General features: G+C 38.0%; 1 protein-coding gene across 1 annotated transcript in view; it reads right to left on the bottom strand.

The window, feature by feature from the left end:
- Positions 1-19,651, bottom strand: part of DCC (DCC netrin 1 receptor) — a 631,926-nt gene that overhangs the window by 55,378 nt on the left and 556,897 nt on the right. The window contains exons 24-25 of the mRNA XM_042961575.1: positions 10,058-10,220; positions 2,426-2,652 (exon numbers count right to left, since the gene is read on the bottom strand). Of these exons, the coding sequence (XP_042817509.1) occupies positions 2,426-2,652; positions 10,058-10,220 (390 nt within the window). The remainder of the gene's footprint in view (positions 1-2,425; positions 2,653-10,057; positions 10,221-19,651) is intronic.

Here is a 19,651-nt window from a genome sequence, read left to right as displayed (position 1 = left end):
TACTATAATGGAAAATATAACCAGCAGGATTTTGAGTTCTACTTTCCTTTTACAATAGAGTTGGCAAGTAGGTCCTCAAATTAAAAACAAATAGGCACAAGAACCCTCTCATTCTAAAAAAAAAAAACAAAACAAAAACAAAAGAAAAAAAAAACAAAAAAACAAAACAGCCATCACTTGAAGTTAAGCTTCTTCCAGGACTTATTAAATGATCAAAAGTAGTCTGGCTGTCCCCACTCCAAATGCCATTTTAGTATATAAATGAGAAAGGGAAAAATAAAGAAGGAGGAATCCTAGAAATAATTGGCAAAATCTTCTGCAGGCTGAGAAGCAATTCTGTCCCCTCCAGTGGGAGGCAGAGGTATGCTCTCCTCCTAATGCCCCACTAGGAACCAAAGCTGCCAGAATAAACACCTGTAAAGTGTGGAGGTTCCTGCAAAAGAGGTCTACCTTTCATTCACTCTCCAGATAGTAGTCTCTTCAGGCAGCTGGCTTGCTGGTCTACCCTGTGTATATTTAATCAGAAGAGGTTATGGAAGAGAGCAAGACTGAAAGAGTGACAGCAGTGGAGTATAAGCTCTCTCATCATTTGGCCTGGAAAAGAAGTAGGAGCTTCTTCTGGGTCAAGTGGGCACTTGAAAAGTTGCTCAAGCTTGAGTCTTCTTGCTGGAATTCACCCAAGTGCACCTGACCCACCTAAAACAGTGAGGGTGACAGAGCTGTTCTTGGTAGGAGTGGGGTAAGCCCTGACTTGATTATCTCACATGGTGTAATGAGCCAGGGGAAGAATCCCACAGGATCTCATAAAGAATTCGTACTTGTGTTTCACAAGAGACCCAGAATTTGGATGTTGCATGAGGACAGTCCATGTGCTCACAAAGCAGCACAGCCCTTCAAACTGTCCTTTCTGCCCTCTCTCCTTGCCTCTCTCCTCATCTCCCTTCCCCATCCTCCTACAAAGCCAGGAAGAACAAATAAGTAGGAGGAATAAGTAAAGGTGTTTCTGAAACAGACTGTGCCCCCTCCTTCTGTCCCATCCCCACCTCTCCTCCAAGGTGCTGGAAGCTTTAAAGAACAAATTACAGCCCTAGTCCTCAGAGTCAAAAGTCTAGCTGGCCATAAGGAAAGGAGAACCTTTAATTTAGATTTCAGGTGGCAGTTTTGGACAGAACCTGAATGCAGTTTAACCAAATGAAAATGATGGGAAAGTTAAGGAATCTGCTTGATATATTCTTCAAGAGCTAGAAAAAGTATACTCAACAACTCATGGTTAAAAATCAGTAAGCGAATTCCTTGTTTAAACAATTCTAAGCTGAAAAAGTCTAGTAAGCCAGTTACATATTCCAATACCTAAAATATTTTAATTCAGTTTTAAAACAACGGCTACTCATTCTGCAAACACATGAGTAGACCAAGAGTTTTGTTTTGTTTTGTTTTGTTTTGTTTTGTTTTGTTTTGATGAGAGTACTTGGTTTATTTTTCTGCTTTCCATAAGCAGTTCAAAAATATGATGACTAACAGAAAGTGAAATATCTTACAACCAATTTTTAGATTTTCTTAGTTATTCTAGACATGGATTGTTCTGTGCCTATTTATTAAACAGTAGGCTTTTTTCTTCTGATCACGTTGTATGTCAACATCGCCTGCAGACAGACTCCATCAAACTAGGCTAGTGATCATATAATGTGAATACACAGGGACAAAAGTTGATCTTTACAGTAACCAAGGCTGAAATAACAGGAGATGTTATGTTATTATCTTCACATGCCATGTGACCCTAGTGTGATTTTTTTAATGCAATGAATTGAGAGCAAATTTAATTTTTTAAAAACATTTTATTAGTTTTTGAGAGACAGAGAGCATGAACAAGGGGGGGCGCAGAGAGAGGGGGAAACACAGAATCTGAAGCAGGCTCCAGGCTTTGAGCTGTCAGCACAGAGCCCGACACAGGGCTGGAACTCACGAACTGTGAGATCATGACCTGAGCCAAAATCCGATGCTTAACTGACTGAGCCACCCAGGTGCCGTGAGAGCAAATTTAAAATCAACTTTCAATTATCCATAGACATAAGGAATGAAAAAAATGTACAAATACCTTCACATTTTGACAAAACTCTCATTCGAGATTTAACAAAAATCAGTAAGTTCATTTGGCTTTCACATTTCAGTATTTCCCAAATGTACCACCTGTTACCTCTTAGAAGTTTTAAGTAACGTTGCAATTATAAAAGGCACGTAATAGGATGCTGGAAAAGAAACTAGTTAATCAACCAAATTTACATCAGATTATTTTAACTATTGGTAAATGACCCACAGATTGAAGGGAAAGATGTCTCCATCAAAGAGGAGACAAAGAGGAAACTTTTTGTAAATAAAGTTTCAGAATGGTGGGGGGTTGTCCTGATGCCTGAGATGAGAGATTTACCTGAATGAGAGGTGCTTTTGCTCCCCAGCTGGGTTTCTGACTGGCTGTGGCTGACTGGTGTGAGGTCTTGGCAACTTTGGATGGGGGAGTCCCTTCCTGTAGGGTCGGTACCTGATGGCTTCTCAATATTTTTCATCTCCATTTCTTCATGATGTATCCAAAGATCAGGGGGCCTGAGGTCCTTCTGGCTGCCCTTCCTTTTGCCAACACTGTGGGTGGCCCGTTTCCTATGGAAGAAAAATTAGAGAGCAAATGTGAATGCTTCTATTCAGTGGTCCTTCCTCTCTTTTCTCAGTCAATTCAAGTTAGAAGCAGAGAAGGATAGAAGAGGGCTCCCAGGAGGAAACCTGTGAAATCCAGGAATTGGCAGGCATGTCTTGGCTGCCTTTCCTCGTCTCCCCTGGAGATTCACCACATTATAGGAGCAGTGGTGCTGAATCCCCAAGGCCTCGGCTGCCTGCCAGAGAGTGCCTGACTCTAGCTTCACCAGCTACAAATTCCCCACAAGGTGACAATGGGTGAGATGGAGCCATATGCCAATCTTTGGAGCCAGTCATAAGATACTTCACTGCAACATCTGTTTAGGAGATAAATGAAGGAGTCGTGTTGAAAGGGCAAATGGAAATAAAAAGGCCAGATTTTGTGCCAGCCAAGACTGGGGTTTAGAAGAAAGTCTATAGCTCAGCTGTATAATTTAATGTGCTATTTGAAGACAAAAGGCCGAATGAGGACACTCTAAGGAGAATAAAAGCACTTTTGCCTTGGAGTTACTAAGTATCTGGATGAAAACACAGTAGGATCCATCCTTTGAAAAGAGAAGAATACAGTTTAGAAGTATGCTTCAATTATCTCCTATTTTCCTCAATAAGAATTTAGCAACCATAAATTCATTTTTCAGTGGTAGTCTGTTTTTGGGGCTAGTCAGATTCAAATGCTCCCTTTAGGCTAAGTAAAGTAGTATGATACTCGTGGCTAGTCATTCTCTACAGTAGGCATCAGTAAAGTATGGCCTGCAGACCAAATCTGCCCACTGCCTGATTTTGTAAATAAAGTTTTATTGGAATCCTACTGAACTCATTTATTTTCACACTGCAGTGTGTCGAGTGGTTGCAACAAAGAATGTGTGACCCACATGTCTCACAAAACCTCAAACATTTACTATTTGTCCCTTTTCAGAAAGTTTTCAACCTCTGCTTTACAGTTCTAGTTTTTAAAATCTCTGCTTGTATCTTCTATTGGTAATAATGTCTCTTCTAAGACAGAATTCAGATGGTTTAAATCCAACATTTTATAGAGCCCCAGAGAGAAGTAACTCCCTCTCACTTCCTCCCTTGCAACAAATGGTTTATGAGGATAGCTGTTTTCATGGTTGCTAAATGACTCAAACAAACCACTTCAGTGAAAACTCTTTGTAACCTGTACAGGCCACTGAGAGCGGCTTCATTTTCCAATGCTGAAAATAACCTTTGCATTCGTCAATTAATACATGTTTAGTGATGTGACTTGCTGAATTTTAATATATTTTTATCTTTTTTGAAGTGTGCTGATAAGGATAGGAGACAAAGAATGCCAGACTTAATATTTATCAAGTAGTTTAGTACAGAAATAATGCAGTATTTTCTGTTCTAATATTTTCCCTACAGCTCCCGCATTTTGCTGATTTCTTGGCAACAGTCCCACACTGACTCTGACAATGGTCTGTAATAACCTTTAGATCATTTTCTTATATCTAAGATAATAACTCTCTGCTAACCATCCATTCCCTGAATTCATTTCCTTATACTTCACCTGCCCAAATGTACTAGTCCGCAAATGACACACAGCTCGCTATGTAATCTACCCCTGGTCACTTCTTAGAACAATCTAATGTCATTTTCAGACTTGGAGATTTCACCCTGTTATCTTTCTAACAAATCAAAATGCTAAACCACTTTTTAATCCCAGTGCCTATCAGACTGAATGCAGAGAAGTACCAGTTCCCAAATCCAGGATAAGATGGCCAATGTTTTCATAATAACTCAATATTTAAATAGGTGTGGGAGGGAAATGTGTCAAATAATTTTTTAAACTAAAAATAAGTTATGATTCTGGTTTCCTCTTGCTTACACACATGTCTCATTCATTCATTCATTCATTCATTCTTCATTCACCAGCCCCTATAATCTCAGTACCAAGCATCCACAAATGTAGTTTACTAAAAAAAAAAAAAAAAAAAAAAAATTCCAAATCTGACTGAGGTAGAGCTTTTTTGTATGGTGTGATTTATAGCCTCCATCTGGGAAAAAATTATCATTCTTCATAAAATGCATACACATTTTTCTGATGGATTTTAGTTAGATTAAGACCTTTTCTGAGAAGCTACTCATCCACTTAGCTGTCAGCCAAGAATCTAAAGACTCTAGGGGAGCCTGGGTGGCTCAGTCGGTTAAGCATCTGACTCTTGATTTTGGCTTAGCTGGCAATCTTGCAGTTGGTGAGTTCGAGCCCCAGGGTTGGCTCTGCACTGATGGCACTGAGCCTGCTTGCGATTCTCTGTCTCCCTCTCTCTCTGTCCCTCCCCTGCTTGTGATCTCTCTCTCTCCCCCCCCACCTCTCTGTCAGAAAAACATAAAAATAAACATTTAAAAAAAAACTTTAAAAAAGAATCTAAAGATTAAATAAACTTTATTTCCTTTTTGTATATATTCTATGAAAGGCCATCTACTAACTACTTTTGTTTTCTATCATGTCTCTTATCAAGAAAGATCTTTGACCTTGGAAAGGCCTCCCTTCCCTGCGGGTGGTAGTAGCCCAGCCACCAGGTACAGCAGGTTTTGTAATAAAACTAACATCTGCTCATAACTGAACTGTCTGAGATTTGTCTTAAAACCTGCAGGAACAGTTGTCATCTCAGCCTTCTGTCCATCTGCTGGTTCTCTGATACAGGACCCACTGTGGTCCCCTCGATCCTCTGTCTCATCATTGGAATCTTCAAAATTTGTATGCAGATGAACCTGTGCAATGGGTCCTGAGGTGTGGTCCTTGGACCAGCAGCATCAGCATCACTTGGAAACCTGTTAGAAATGCACGTTCTCAAGCTCCACTGTTGTTCAGAAACTTGCAGATGGGGGGTGAGAGGGTGCAAGTGGGCAGGAGAGGGTGGGGCCAGCAGTCTGTGATTTAACAGCTCTCAAGGGAAATCAGATGCACTTCAAGTTTGAGAAACACCACCTTAGTGAATTTTTTTTTGTTTTTATTTTAAACCTAGTTTTTGCATTAGATATACAATATGTCTTATTAGATATATTAGATTACAATATGTAGATATTGTAATTAGATATACAATTAGATATACAATATGTTTGTCCCTCCCTACATGCACCCTTTCTCACAGGTACCAGTAATCTTCCAGTTTCCAAAAATAGCCATAGGATGCCAGGGTCTCTTCTCACCCCATGGGCTATTGAATAAAGGCAAAGCAAGCATTCTTTCAAGGCTCTCTGCTGTCTCTTTCTCATACAGGGGGGCAAAGTTTTCACAGAATAATCAAGTGTTAGTGTTTTTTGTTCTCTCTCTCCATCTCCCTCCCTCTCTCGTTGTACTTTTGCCCAGAATGCCTTCACAATCCTATTTACTTACAAACTACTGACTCTTGAAGATTTTCTTCAAGCCTCTCTTCTTCAGGAAGCCTTCCTGACCATGCTAGGTCAGTGTCATCTTAACATACCTAAATCATTTCCCTTGTCTCTTTACCACTCACCTTGCATTGATGACCGTCTGTCTTACTGAGCCGGCCAGATGCTCCCAGTGTGTGTATTGATTTCCTCCCGTGAGACTACAGCAAATTCTGTTTCTTTCACTTATCCAACATCATCCGTTGTTTTGCAACATGTATTCATTTATTTATTCAGTGACCATTTACAGAATACTGAGTATGTGCCCCAAAAATGTGCTAAGTACTAGAAATGCAAAAGATAGGCGAGACATTGGGAGCTTGATAAATGAATGGGAAATGGCATGGCTACTCTGAACTTCTGCATTGTTGGAGTCATGAGCAGGCAATGGATCATGGCAGTTGGTAAAGCTGAAAAAGTGGAGGGACCAAATCACAGGAGGCCTTGCCTCCAACAGAAATATTTTTAATAGTATCAGGAAGTCAGTGGGGAATTGCAGGAAGATCTTTAGCTCAAGAGTTAACATTAATCAGATCTGTTATTTTCTGTAATGCAGATTACTAACTGAACACATAGTAATTACTTGAATTAAATAATAAGAATTTTTCATTATCGACTTGGAAGTATTTTTTTTGGCAAGATTCTCTGATTTTTTATTGGCTTCTGTGTTTCTTACTTTGCACGTAACCTAGTACTGTAAGAGAAGTTTGTTTCCTCAATCACTTTTAATCAGTATGCTTAGGATGTGAAAGGGTAAAAGCCAACATTGGTTTAGTATTTTAGTGTAGTCAGACAAGCTGTTGATAATCTACCCAGGTAACTGCCTTTAAAATGTGATAACCATGCGTCCTGGATTTCCAGCGTATTCTCTATGTCAAATCTTTTGTCTTTAGTATCTACAGATACATTCTAACTTATCATAATCCATATTCTATGGCTTGGCCAGGAAAATGTCATTACTTTATTAAAAGGCACAAAGCCCCTCGCCTACTCCCCATTAATTTAAGCTTTCACAGACACATTTTTTCCATCTTAGGATATTCTACTATGATTTCACTAATTCAAAATGTGTAAGGGGAGTCCCTCTTCAAAGTAGTAAGCAATTTTAAATTAATAACCAAAAAGAAATACAAAATTATTTTTTTATTTCATATTAATTTGATGCCACATGTTACCATGTGATTCTACAACTTGATAGCATTCCATGGGGAGTTTCAGGGTTCTGAGGTAGAGAACATGACAGAATGTATTTATCCCTGTTTCTCATTTGAGGAAACTGACATTCAGGGATTAGGTTTCATTAACCACCACTAATTTAATTCAAGAAGTGGGGAATCAGAACTAGAACTTGGGTTCTACCTTCTGTTATTTTATATCGTAAAAACAAAACGTTACCAACTAGAATGTGAATCAATCAGATAACTACCTCATTATTAAATATATATGTGTATACAAAAAACCGTACAATAAAATATATGGACATTAACTTGAATGATGTACTGCGAACAGTGCACATAAATATGCTTCAAATCCGTTGGATGCAATTCAAGAGCCCCAATAAAACACAAAGACAATTTACAGTCTCCAGCACCAACAGGTAAAGAGATATTGAAGCAGCCCATGAATGTGTTTCCTATTTCACTTTATTAATTACATGAAACTCTCATTTTTCTGAGGGTTCTGTAAGGGACATTACTCCTGTTTTAGATTGGAATTGATTTTGCTTTCATCTGCATCATTTAATTTGTTCAAAAAGTCTCAGTGATGGTGGTATCAGGAGGAAGGATCCTCAGTAAAATCAAGAAAAGTTAAATTAAAACTCAGGAATATCTTGAAGGAGAAATTTTTCTTTTTCACATTTTCTCTGTTAATATATACAAACAGAGAGGCCAGGATGAAAGGCAATGGGTCTGTTACAGAAGAAAGATAGATGAGGAAAAACTGTGAAAATATGCCAAGTAAATATTAAGAGATTTTGAGTGAAGGCTGAGGAAAAACCAAAGTGGCAGTAGGACAGAAGCTATAAATTCACCTTCTTTGGTTTTCAGTCATTCATGGAGTGATTTATTCTTTCATTCATCTCCTAATTTAAAAATGAGTTCTATCGAGGGCTCAGCCTCTACTCTTTCTAAATAAAACCTTCAAGCTCTTAAGAAGTGCTTAGCATGGGATTTAAGACAATTTAAGAGTTTCTAAAAATAGCATGAAATGTCACTTTTGCACATGGAGAAGACTGGCATTTTCTCTGTGAGGAAACAAAATATGTCCAAGAATCCAATTCATCAGGTCCATATAATCCGCCAACATTCTTCTCAAAAGGATGAAAATGAAAAAACCAAAACACCCCACTACAGGTGGTTCCGATGATTAAACTTAGTTTAGTGAACACATTCATGTTTTTCAAGCCATCATGAAATAGGCCAAGCTTGGTTTTGGTGCCTTCCCCACTTTCCTTCACGTGAATATTTCTCAGCTCTACTTCAGCGGCCTGTCACATAGATGTCTTCCCATTCTATGTCTCTGCACAGCCCCATTCCTGGGATTATTCCACCAAGAGACTGTTGAATGCCTCACCCCATTTACAGTTCTTTTTTCTCCAGAGCCTCACTAAATGTCCAGCACACTGGAAGTTCTGTGTAATTATGATTTCCTAGAATGCTCACACATCAGAGTAAGTTAAGCTCAGTCTGCCTGGCTTCTTGTTTAAGCACAATGGATTAGCACATCAGCTATCACTAACTCGAAGATAGCCCAATTTCACACATGCGGCCAAATATAAAATTTGTCCTGCCATATAAATAAATTAAATACAAAGACTGCATCTACACTCATATGTCACTTTCTTTAGCTTGTACATCTTCCTGTATCCTATTTCTAAATACCTCATTTCAAAAGGTTGGAAGATACAATACAGATCAACAAATGGGTCATAGGATTTTTAAAAAGAGAAACTAAGGTATTAGCAAGGAAAGAGAAACAATGATTTGTTAGAGAATCTTTCTCTGACACTGTGTGTAGCATATAGTTGTCAAATCAGCCACCTATAGGCCCAATGCCTCAGGCTTTCAGAGCCGGCACTATGCCTGAGGCCAAAGGGAAAAAAAAATCAAGGGAAGATCTTATCAGAGCCAATTCAGTGAGAGAGTACAGCTGAAAGGGACATATCAGGCTGGATTTGAAAAGTGCTAGACAGGCAGAGAATAACCAGGAGATTATTGCTGATTCCCACAACTTCTGACACAAGGTTAATATGCTGGTTATGGATGTTGCTGGAAGGGGATAAACTGAATTAAAACCATCTTTCCATTCTAAACTTTGACTTTGATGTATCATCCTCTGCATGGGCTACAACCTAGAATTGCATAATATGGAAAATTTTTTTAAATCCCTCAAAACGTTGAATTTCTGAGAATCAACCACAGCCGGGAAATCCGAACATTGTGAATTTCTAGGATCTCTCTTCTATCCTAAGTACTGTCTCCAAACTAAATACTCCACTGTATTATAACTACATTGAGTTTGGTAGTCATTCGTGCAACAAGCATTGGTTAAATGCCTACAGGCCTCCTTGCCAGAATTGATAAATACTTTCAAAGGAACACACATCTCCAACATTTTACACATAATTGCAGACAGGGCCATGAATTGGGACATGGTGAAGTCCATTTTCTAAATGTTGCTAAAGGAACATGTGCCCTCCTCTGAAAGGAAGGATCTGGCCCAGAGAAGTCAAGTCAAGCAGAAATGCCACGTGGGTCTCCAGGTGGATTCTATTATTAAGTCTGCAAGCCTAACCCTCACTCACTCAAGTTATGGGCCTGAAATGAACCAAAGGCAAGGTTTTGCTCAGGTCAGAGGCTAAGGAATATGTGGTAAATTATGAAAAAGAACACCAGAAGAGATTTCTCAAAAATATAACTCAAGAAGGTGATAGGTCAAACCGTGACCTCTCTCCTCTCAGGAACCAGCCGTTACCTACTTTCTCTGCTGGGCTGAAGAGCGCCGGGTGCAAATCACAGCCACGATCACTACCACCAGCACTGTGATGACGCCAACGGTGACCACAATGATTACAAGCAGGTTGCTGTTCTTTTGAGGAGTGACACTGCCGTGTGGGGGGTGCATCTGGCCAATGGGTGGCTCTGGGAAAAGACAGGCAAATGGAGATCAGATTTAGGGGTTGTGACAGCTCTGCGTTCATCAAGCTGTTAAGGATGTGAATGTTCCTATTGTTCTGGGCATTCTTGAAGCTGGGGAAAAAAGCAATGAAAAATGAGAGGAAAGATCTATGTTACCTCCCCAAGAAGAAAATTAAATATATGTCCACACAAAATCCTATACGGAAACATTCATAGCAACATTATTTAGAATAGCCCAAAGTGGAAGCAACCCAAATGCCCATTGACTGAATGATGGATAAACAAAATGTGGGGCTTCCATACAGTGGAATATTACCCAGCCATAAAAGGGAATGAGGAACTGATACATGCTATGGCATGCATATGCCTTAAAAGTGTTACTCTAAGTGAAAGAAGCCAGACACAAAAGGTTAATATTGTACGATTCCACTTATACAAAATATCCAGAATAGACAAATCTGTAGAGACAGAATGTAGATTAGTGTTTGCCAGTGGATGGGAGGAGTGAATGGGGAAGGACAGCGAATGGGTACAGGGTCTCCCTTGGGGATGGTGAAAATGTTCTGGAATTAGTGGTGCTGGTGGCACAGCCTTGTGGATGTAACTAAAAACCACTGACATCGTACACCTTCAGAGGGTGAATCTGTAGCACGTGAATTATTTCTCTCTCTCTCTTTTTTTTTTTAAAGAATTAACCTGTCATATTGAGTAGAAAGTGGGGACAGGAGGAAGGCTACTTTGTACTACGAGTATTCCAGGGTTATGAGAACCACAGGAGGCTATGCTTTATGAGAAAACACTATTTATTTGAGGGTGTGAAAGACAAACTATTTGACTCTAATCACTTACAGTTTATTTCCATTTTTTAAGGAAGCTATCTATAAAGTTTTAATTTTACATTTAATTTTCAACCTATTAAAAGTGCATGAATCCCACTTAAAAGCTGTCACTTGGTTCAAAAGAGTGTCATAAAATCCTGATATGAATGTTCTCTTGTCTTGCAGTAGTACCTCATGGTAGACAATATTTAGGTGAAAATAACAGACAAGACATTTTTTGTTATAATTTGCTTAGGTAAACAAGAATGGCTAATGACACCTTAAATTGCTTTCTTTAAATATTCAGTAATCAATTAGAAATATTATGTCCTATGTTATGTTATTCATTAGAAGTAACAACGTTTTAAAAGGTAAACAGTAGCTTGTTTTATTTATAAATTAATTTAAAGGGGTGCCTGGGTGGCTCAGTCGGTTAAGTATCTGACTTTGGGTCTGGTTGTGATCTCACCGTTCATGAGTTTGAGCCCCACATCAGGCTCTCTGCTGTCAGCACAGAGCCAGGTTGGGATGCTCTGCACCACCACCCCCACCCCCCGGCCCCTGCCCTGACCCCCTCTCTCTCCCACTCTCTCTCAAAAATAAACAATTAAAAAAAAAGAAGGGTGCCTGGGTGGCTCAGTTGGTTAAGTTGTCTGACTTCAGCTCAGGTCATGATCTCACCGTTCATGAATTTGAGTCCTGCATTGGGCTCTCTGCTGTCAGCGCAGGGCCCAGTTTGGATCCTTTGTCCCCCTTTCTCTGTCCCTCCCCACCTCGTTCGTTCTCTCCTTCTCTCTCTCTCTAAAATATAAACATTTAAAATATACACATATAGGGGCGCCTGGGTGGTTCAGTCGGTTAAGTGTCCATCCGACTTGAGCTCAGGTCATGATCTCACAGTCCGTAGGTTCGAGCCCCAAGTCAAGTTCTGTGCTGACAGCTTGGAGCCTGGAGCCGGCAGCCTGCTTCAGATTCTGTGTCTCCCTCTCTCTGCCCCCTCCCCGCTTGTGCTCTCTCTCTCTCTCTCTCTGTCTCTCTCAAAAATAAATAAAAACATTTAAAATATATACTTAAAAATTAATGTAAAAAGTCACAGAAAGCACTGATTTTGGATATTTTCCTAGACCTAAGTTTGAATGTGCTTCTTTAACAAGCTATGTTAGCTTTTTATACCTCCTGAGTGAAGTATTTAGGCCTTTTACACCCTCAGTGACTTTGTCTGCAAAATGGAAATAAGAATACTTATTTTTACAGGTATTGTCAGAATTAGAGAAAATACATACAAAATGACCATCTCAGCACCTGACAGGGAATAAATCAAAATCAAAACCAAAACACTATCTTTTGACAAGTTATCTAAGAATCATTGTTTTTTTGAAACAATAGTCACCTAAATTTAAATTATTGCTGATTCATTGTTATTGGAAAAATATTAAGCACTTCGGATATAACTTGAATCTCAGGGGAGGAACTCATCAAAAGTGTTTAAATAGCACTTTCTGTTAAACATTCTCTTATAAGTGAAAGAAATAAGATATCCTTGAAGTAATTTTTACATTTACTACAAAGGAATGAGGCAAGTAATAAAAGGTCAGAACTTTCTGTATCATAGTTTTACTTACAATTTAAAAAGTCATTTTACAGTAGTATCTCAATATGCCCTTTCTGTGCTTAATAAATTAATTGATTGGAATAAATTAACCTTTTATGTGAGAACTTACAGTGAAGACAGTTGGAGATATCGTGGATTTTTATTAGCATGACTTCAATTTAACAGTTCACCATTTCTGACAAACTTAGTTTCAGTCATACAGAGCAGTACACCTAGTGAACATTTTTAAAACCTTGTAAACGAGAATTTTTCAAATTTCTACTCATTTCTTTTTCCTCCCCACCCAGAAAGGCATCATGTTTCAAGTCTGAAAGTAATGACTCTGGACTTTGCTGAACATGAATGAGATTATATCGATGCCATTTGCCTTAGAGAGTTAGGGATCATGAGGACTCCCATTATAAATCTTTGATACCAGGCCTTTACGCCTTCCTCATAAAAGTTCCCATCAGTTTGAAAGTTGATATTCAAGGTCTTTCATTAATTTCCCAATCTCAATTCAAAGGCTGAACAATCAGAATATTTGACATCAATGGGCAGTTAAGAAAGTCAAGTGGAATGGAATCTTTTGATGTCGCTGACCCTCATTATCTGCGGTAATTTGTTCTGTAGGGTTGCTGTAAACACTGAATTAAGGAATACTAAGTATTGCTGCTGGAGGCAATGCAGTGTTAGGTTCCTGGGAGCCTCTGGTTACAACATTTTTATCAATCAATATATAACCTTGTTTTATGTGTGTTTCTTTTTAAAGACACTTTATTTAATACATAATGTTCATTCATTGACATTGAACTCACAGTCAACAACATCATAACTCATGCTTGAGTGAAGCTTAATTAACACACACATTTTCTCCATAAGCTACAGCATACAGCCTTTTGCGTGTAGGAACACTAAACAGCACTTCAGCACTACATTGAAGGCCACTTTAAACCCTGAAACCACCACTAAAAAATGCACAAAAATGTAAAAAAAAAAATGGCACTACATACACTGTAGAAAGGATGCTTGTTTACACTGTGAGAGCTGAAACAATAAGGCAGAGGGTCATCTTGTTTATTTCAGCTGAGTTCGTGAGCACTGGGCTACTCAAACTTTTGGCTGCTCTGCGCATGTCCACAATGACCATAAAAGCACTACAGGTATTGATTTTGGTGGTTAAAAATAAATTCTAGCAGTAAGTGAATTCACAATAACAATCTGCAAATAATGACAATCAACCATATATTTGAACACATCAAAAGACTGTTCCAAATTAGGAAAAATGTTAGAGCTCATCAATCTAGATCACTACAGATAAGAGTTCTGGAAGACAGCCTGACTCCAGAAGAGGCAAGATGACATTTACTATCTTTTGGGCTTCAGAGGGGAAACTTCATGATGTAATTCAGAGATTTGCAAATATCCTTCTGGACACTGTGATTATTTCATGAGATAATGGATGCAACACACTGGCCACAGGCCCTGACACAGGGTTGGCTCTCAATAGACATTATGAAGCGCTTCAATATTCATTCTATGTGATCTTTCCAACTTAAAGAAAAATATAGTGTCCTGATATATCTGTTCCTGTTGTTACTACAATAGCTTGGGTATCCAGTGTCTTGGTAATCAAAGACTTAGATGTGTTTCATTAAAATTGGTGAGAAGAGAATTAAATTTTGAAAAGTCACATGGGCATTCCATCCACTTTTTATTTTCATAACGTTTGATTGCCATAAAATGTTTCAACCTTTTCATACTACATTTAATAAAAATAAATATATACTTCATAATCTTATGGGCCTAAAGTCTCAAGTAATAATTGGAAAATTGGTTTCATGAAATAATAATGTCTTTAATTTTTAGAGTATTTGGGAGAGAACAGATCCAATGATTGCTTGGGACTAAACTTCTTTCCTACATTTGCAGTCTTCCCTGATAACAATTTTGTTATTATAACACTTTGAGCTCAACATATGTCTCAATAATTTTACAGGTCTTTGAATTTGAACAGAAATTCCTATGGCATTGAATATTTCAAAGCATCTCCCCCTGAAATAAAGTGCTATATAGTCAACCAGCTGGAAGAAACTTTACAGATAATCTAGCCCAATGTTCCCTAAAATGAAATATTAATCAGCATTATGGGGTTGGGAGGAAGTTCCTTGGTCAATTAAGTTGGAAAACATATTTCCTTTCTCAAATCTCAGAATTTTGAACATGCTAATGTGAACTGTGAATTGCTAGGAGAGATAGGGCAGGCACAGTAAAGAATATACCCAATTATTCTAGAAAAATGTACTGAAGATCCAGTTAGGTGCTGGGGATATGATGCTGTGATCTGAACATGGATGGACCTTGAGGGCATTATGCTAATGAAATAAGTCAGATATAGAAAGACAAATCTACATGATATCACTTGTATGTGGAATCTGAAAAAGCTGAACTCATAGAAACAGACAGTACTAGAATGGTGGCTACCAAGACTGGGGGTTGGGGGAAATGGGGAGATATTGGTCAAAAGGTATAAATTTCCAGTTATCAGATGAACAAATTCTGGGGTGACAATGTACATCATGGTGATTATGGTTAATAATACTGTACTATATACTTGAAAGTTGCATGGATTATAAATCTTAAATTTTCTCATTACAAAAAAATAAATGGTAATTATGTGATGTGATGGGGATGTCAGCTAACACTATGGTGGTGATTGTTTTACAGTCTATAAGTTAGCAAATTAACACATTGTACACCTTAAATTTATACAGTGTTATATGTCTATTATACCTCAGTAAAGCTGGGGAGGGGGATGGTGATGGGCAGAGAAAATTCATGAAAGGATTCAAGCAGCCTAAAAGAAAACTATAAGAGGTATATACATACAGTTGTGATGTAGCCTTCAGCCTGCCCAACTAGTTAGAACAGAGGAAAAAATCAATATATATTAAATGGCCTATCTTTTCCATTCCTAAAACATGTACCTTGTCTGGGTCATTTCTCACCTGGGATCAACCCATAGCTCTTACAAGGAAGAATGAAAACTCCATTTCTGAGCTATTTTTCTGGAAGAACAGAGAGGGAGCAATAGCCAGGCTATCGAACCACTAAAACGTATTTATAGGGCCATGCTTATATTGTTTCATAATAATTTGCATGTCATTGTCTTATATATTGTGTGGTCTGAGAACAGTTTCCAAATTAGAATTGGAAACTACTGGGGAGGCGCCCGAGTAGGAGGATCCTAGGCTTGCCTCCTCCCAAGAACACAACTAGGTAAGTATCAAATTAGAATATTGTGATTGCTCCCCCCTCACACCCCTCAAAGAGGCATGATTGTTGACTTCATGGAGGTTACAACTTACTGGAAAAGATGTATGAAACAGATCATGAAACAAATATAAAATTAAAACTATAATTGGTATTTTTAAAAAGTAGAGTTCAAAAGAAAGATGCAATATGAGAACATAACAGTCCTTGGAGGAGAAGAGAGGTCATGAAAGGCCTCATTACAGAAGTAACATGGAGGCAGAATCATGGAGGATCCTAGGAGTTAGCTCCTCTTTCTTTACAAAGGAACTGAGAGAAGATCATATGTCTGGAACATTGGGAGCAAAAGGGAAATGGCACAAAATGAGGTTGGAAAGAGAAACAAGACCCAGTTCATTCAAGAGCCCTGTAGGTCACATTCAGTTATTCTCAGTACAATCACAGACCATTTAAGGGCTTTCAGGAAGGAAGATGTTGCTGGTGGAAGCAGAGAGACCAGCTAAGAAGATGTTAACAGTCTCCAGGTGAGAAGGAGTGATAACTTCAACTGAAATGGTGGCCATGGCAGTCAAGCAAAGTAGACAGGTGCAAAACACAATCTGAGAATGAATAATCAAAAGCAGATTGCATATGGAGGAGGAAAAAAGGAAGCATCGGGCAGGTTTAGACTTAAGTGATTGTCCTATGTCTGAGATGAGGGAGAGGGTGAAAGACCAAGAAAGGAAGAACAAAAGCTCAGTCTTGACTATGTCAGGGTTGAGATCTTATGATAAATTATAAAGAGGCAGCTAGAAGATCTGGGTTAGAAATATAAATTTCGGAGCTGGCACACAGATGGGAGTGGACAAGGTCACTGAATCAAGAGTATAGAGTTAGTGGAGATGCTTTCTCAAGACTAACACCTCTAGTATTCAGGTAAAAGGGGAGAACCAGGCAAAAGAGAAGTGAGTGGCCAAAGTTCCCAATACTTATGTGACCATGGACCATTTTTTCTCAGAGCTTCTCATGGGACCCATTTACCTTGGAACAACCTTTGGGGAATTGGTGATCTAGATCAGTGGTTTTTAACTGAGGAGATTTTGCTCCCTAAGGGGAAATTTGGCAAAGTGTAGAGGTATTTTTGGTTCTTAAAACATGGTAGAGGGGAAATACCCTTGGCATGTAGTGCGTAAAAGCCAGGGATGCATAGGAGAAGCCCCACAACAAAAAATTATCCAGTCTCAAATAACAATAGCTCTGAGGTAGAGGAATCCTGATCTAGCTTAACATTTTCTATGTTCAGATGAAAAACTAAGATCCCAAGAGTTTAAGTGACTTGATTCACACAGTTCTAATCCTTGGCAAAGTCGTATTAGAACCTGGGGGTTGGTATTAGTCTGGGATCTTTAAAATCATTTGTGATAGATAATGGTTGGACGGCAGGTAGGCAGAGCCCCTTATAGACTAAAACTTGAGACCCTGGACCACTCCAATTACCTTTCTATGAATGATGTAAAGTTTTATTTCTGGACCTTTCCTTTGGCATTAAGGTGTCTGTTGAGTGCTTACAATAGCTCACCAACCTCAGAATGATCATTTCATGCAAATATGGAAGAGCTTTTATGTCTATTTTATTTATATTAGTTAAAATATTACTGCATTCTGAAAATAATAAAACAAAAGTTTTTAAGAGTAAGGGTCAAATCATGATCTTTTCTCCCAAACACACAGTGTAAGGCATATTTTACAGAACACCTAATATGATTCTGAATATCTAAAAATTAATGATATTGATTTTTAGAAATATTTCACCAAAGCATCAACCTATCAAAGTTAATTTGGGTTTTAAAGGTTGAGATCAATACAACCACATATTTGTAGGGATTATAGATCTCTTAACCAAAATTACTAATTTTATAAATTACACACAGATCCATCAACAAAAAAAATTGCTGATTTATCTTTCCCAATGAGAACAGCAAGATTGAAGTGATTTTCAGTGTTGTATTCATACAAATATAAACTACAAAATCACATTTTCAGAAGTTGAAGATTTTCCTGCTTTGAGAATGTGGACCACAAAATTGAATACACCATAAAAGTAAAATACTGCCATATCAGTACCTATTAGCTTTGATTCTACCTGTCATAACAAAATAATTTAGGAAGCCTCTTCAGTTTCCTCAATTTAATTAAGGGCTTACAACTACAAGAGTAAACATGAACTATAGCTTTGTTTTTATTTGAATTCCAAGAGTGCATTTTTAAAGAGTGGCATGCTGTAAGAGAAAGTAAGTGACTAGTGAGGTCTAAATTTATTTGCAACTAGCTTGAGGATCCCGACAATAAGCCATTATTCTATTATAATTCTTTGAAGGATGAATACAGGAAGTGTAGGGAGAGATAGGAAAACTCTAATTCAGTCATTCTAAGAGGAGATATATGAAAATTTCCTGGTGTATGAGGTTTAAAAGCTCAGATTTTAAAATGTTTTTGTTGACTCAGCCTAGGTTGGGTGGGTTTGGAGTTTTATCAGTCAAGGTTTTTCATTTGTACATTGGATTGGAAATTATAACCCTTCTTAAGGCATAATAAGACATTAGCAGAACTTTAATTAGAAAGGTAGGGTTTTTCAGATGCCTTTGCTGATTTGCTCGTAATAACCTAAGCTAAAGTCAAATTACATATTTACCATCATTTATCAGTTAGAAAAATAGAATGGGAAACAGATTGAGTTTGCTCTCCACCATCCATGTCTCTTAGAGGTTATCAATTCAATCAAGTAGCCTGTAATAATTTGTGATTCCAGTGAAGATTCTAGAAATGATTCAGGTGCTTTGTTCATCCCATTCATTTAACATGAAATACCTAAAACATCATTATGTGTTGCAGAAAATTGAGAAGGGGTGATGGGCAATGATCTATCTAAACTGGTTCAAAGTCACTGGCTATTGTTCCTCTATTTTATCTTCATGACTTTCTCTAGTGAGATAATGTATATCAGACTAAATTTAATTGCAATTATTTTTCTGACTAGGAATCTTAAATGGCAAAAAAAAAAAAAGAATACAATAACATGCATTCCCATCAATTACTATAATTCTCTTCATCTGAGATCTGACTCCTGTGAAAAGTTCTTGTTGACTTAACCTGTTAGCATCAAATTTGGTCTGGGGTTTCTTTTCAGAAATCTCACTTTATTTTGAAGGGCAAATTCAAATAGTCAATACCAAACTTTCAAACTTGATCCAAAATTAGGACTGCTATATTTAGTAATTAAAAATACAGGAGGCTCAATCAAATTTCAGTTATTTGTAGTCACCTGTACATGTGCACCTTGAGATGCATACATACATTGAAATGGAAATTTCTTGCAATATTTTCCTTTATCTCATATATATATATAGGTGATTAGAAACGATTCAAATTTTCTGGCCTCCTGTATTTTTACTTGCTAAACTTGAAAATTCTATTCAAAATTAGAGTTCTTTAGGACATGTCGTTTAAGAGAATGCCTAGTTTTATGTTTGTGGCTTACACTGGCTCCACCTTTAACATGCATGACCACTGCTTATTAGAGGGTAGAAACAGTGAAGGGACAATTGTTCCTTCTCAATTAACTGTTCTGGCTCTCTCTTAATTTCTTGGCACTCTGTCTCTTCAAAAAACACCATCCTGTGCCAGTATAGATAGTCAGCCCTTAGCTGCGGATGAATTCCATTTTGAAACTCTCTGTAGAAACCATATCTGAAAATCAGCTCTGCAGGATGACT

The sequence above is a fragment of the Panthera tigris genome, chromosome D3 (assembly GCF_018350195.1).
Source record: "Panthera tigris isolate Pti1 chromosome D3, P.tigris_Pti1_mat1.1, whole genome shotgun sequence".
Classification (NCBI taxonomy): domain Eukaryota; kingdom Metazoa; phylum Chordata; class Mammalia; order Carnivora; family Felidae; genus Panthera; species Panthera tigris.
This window is presented reverse-complemented; position numbering and strand designations above follow the sequence as displayed.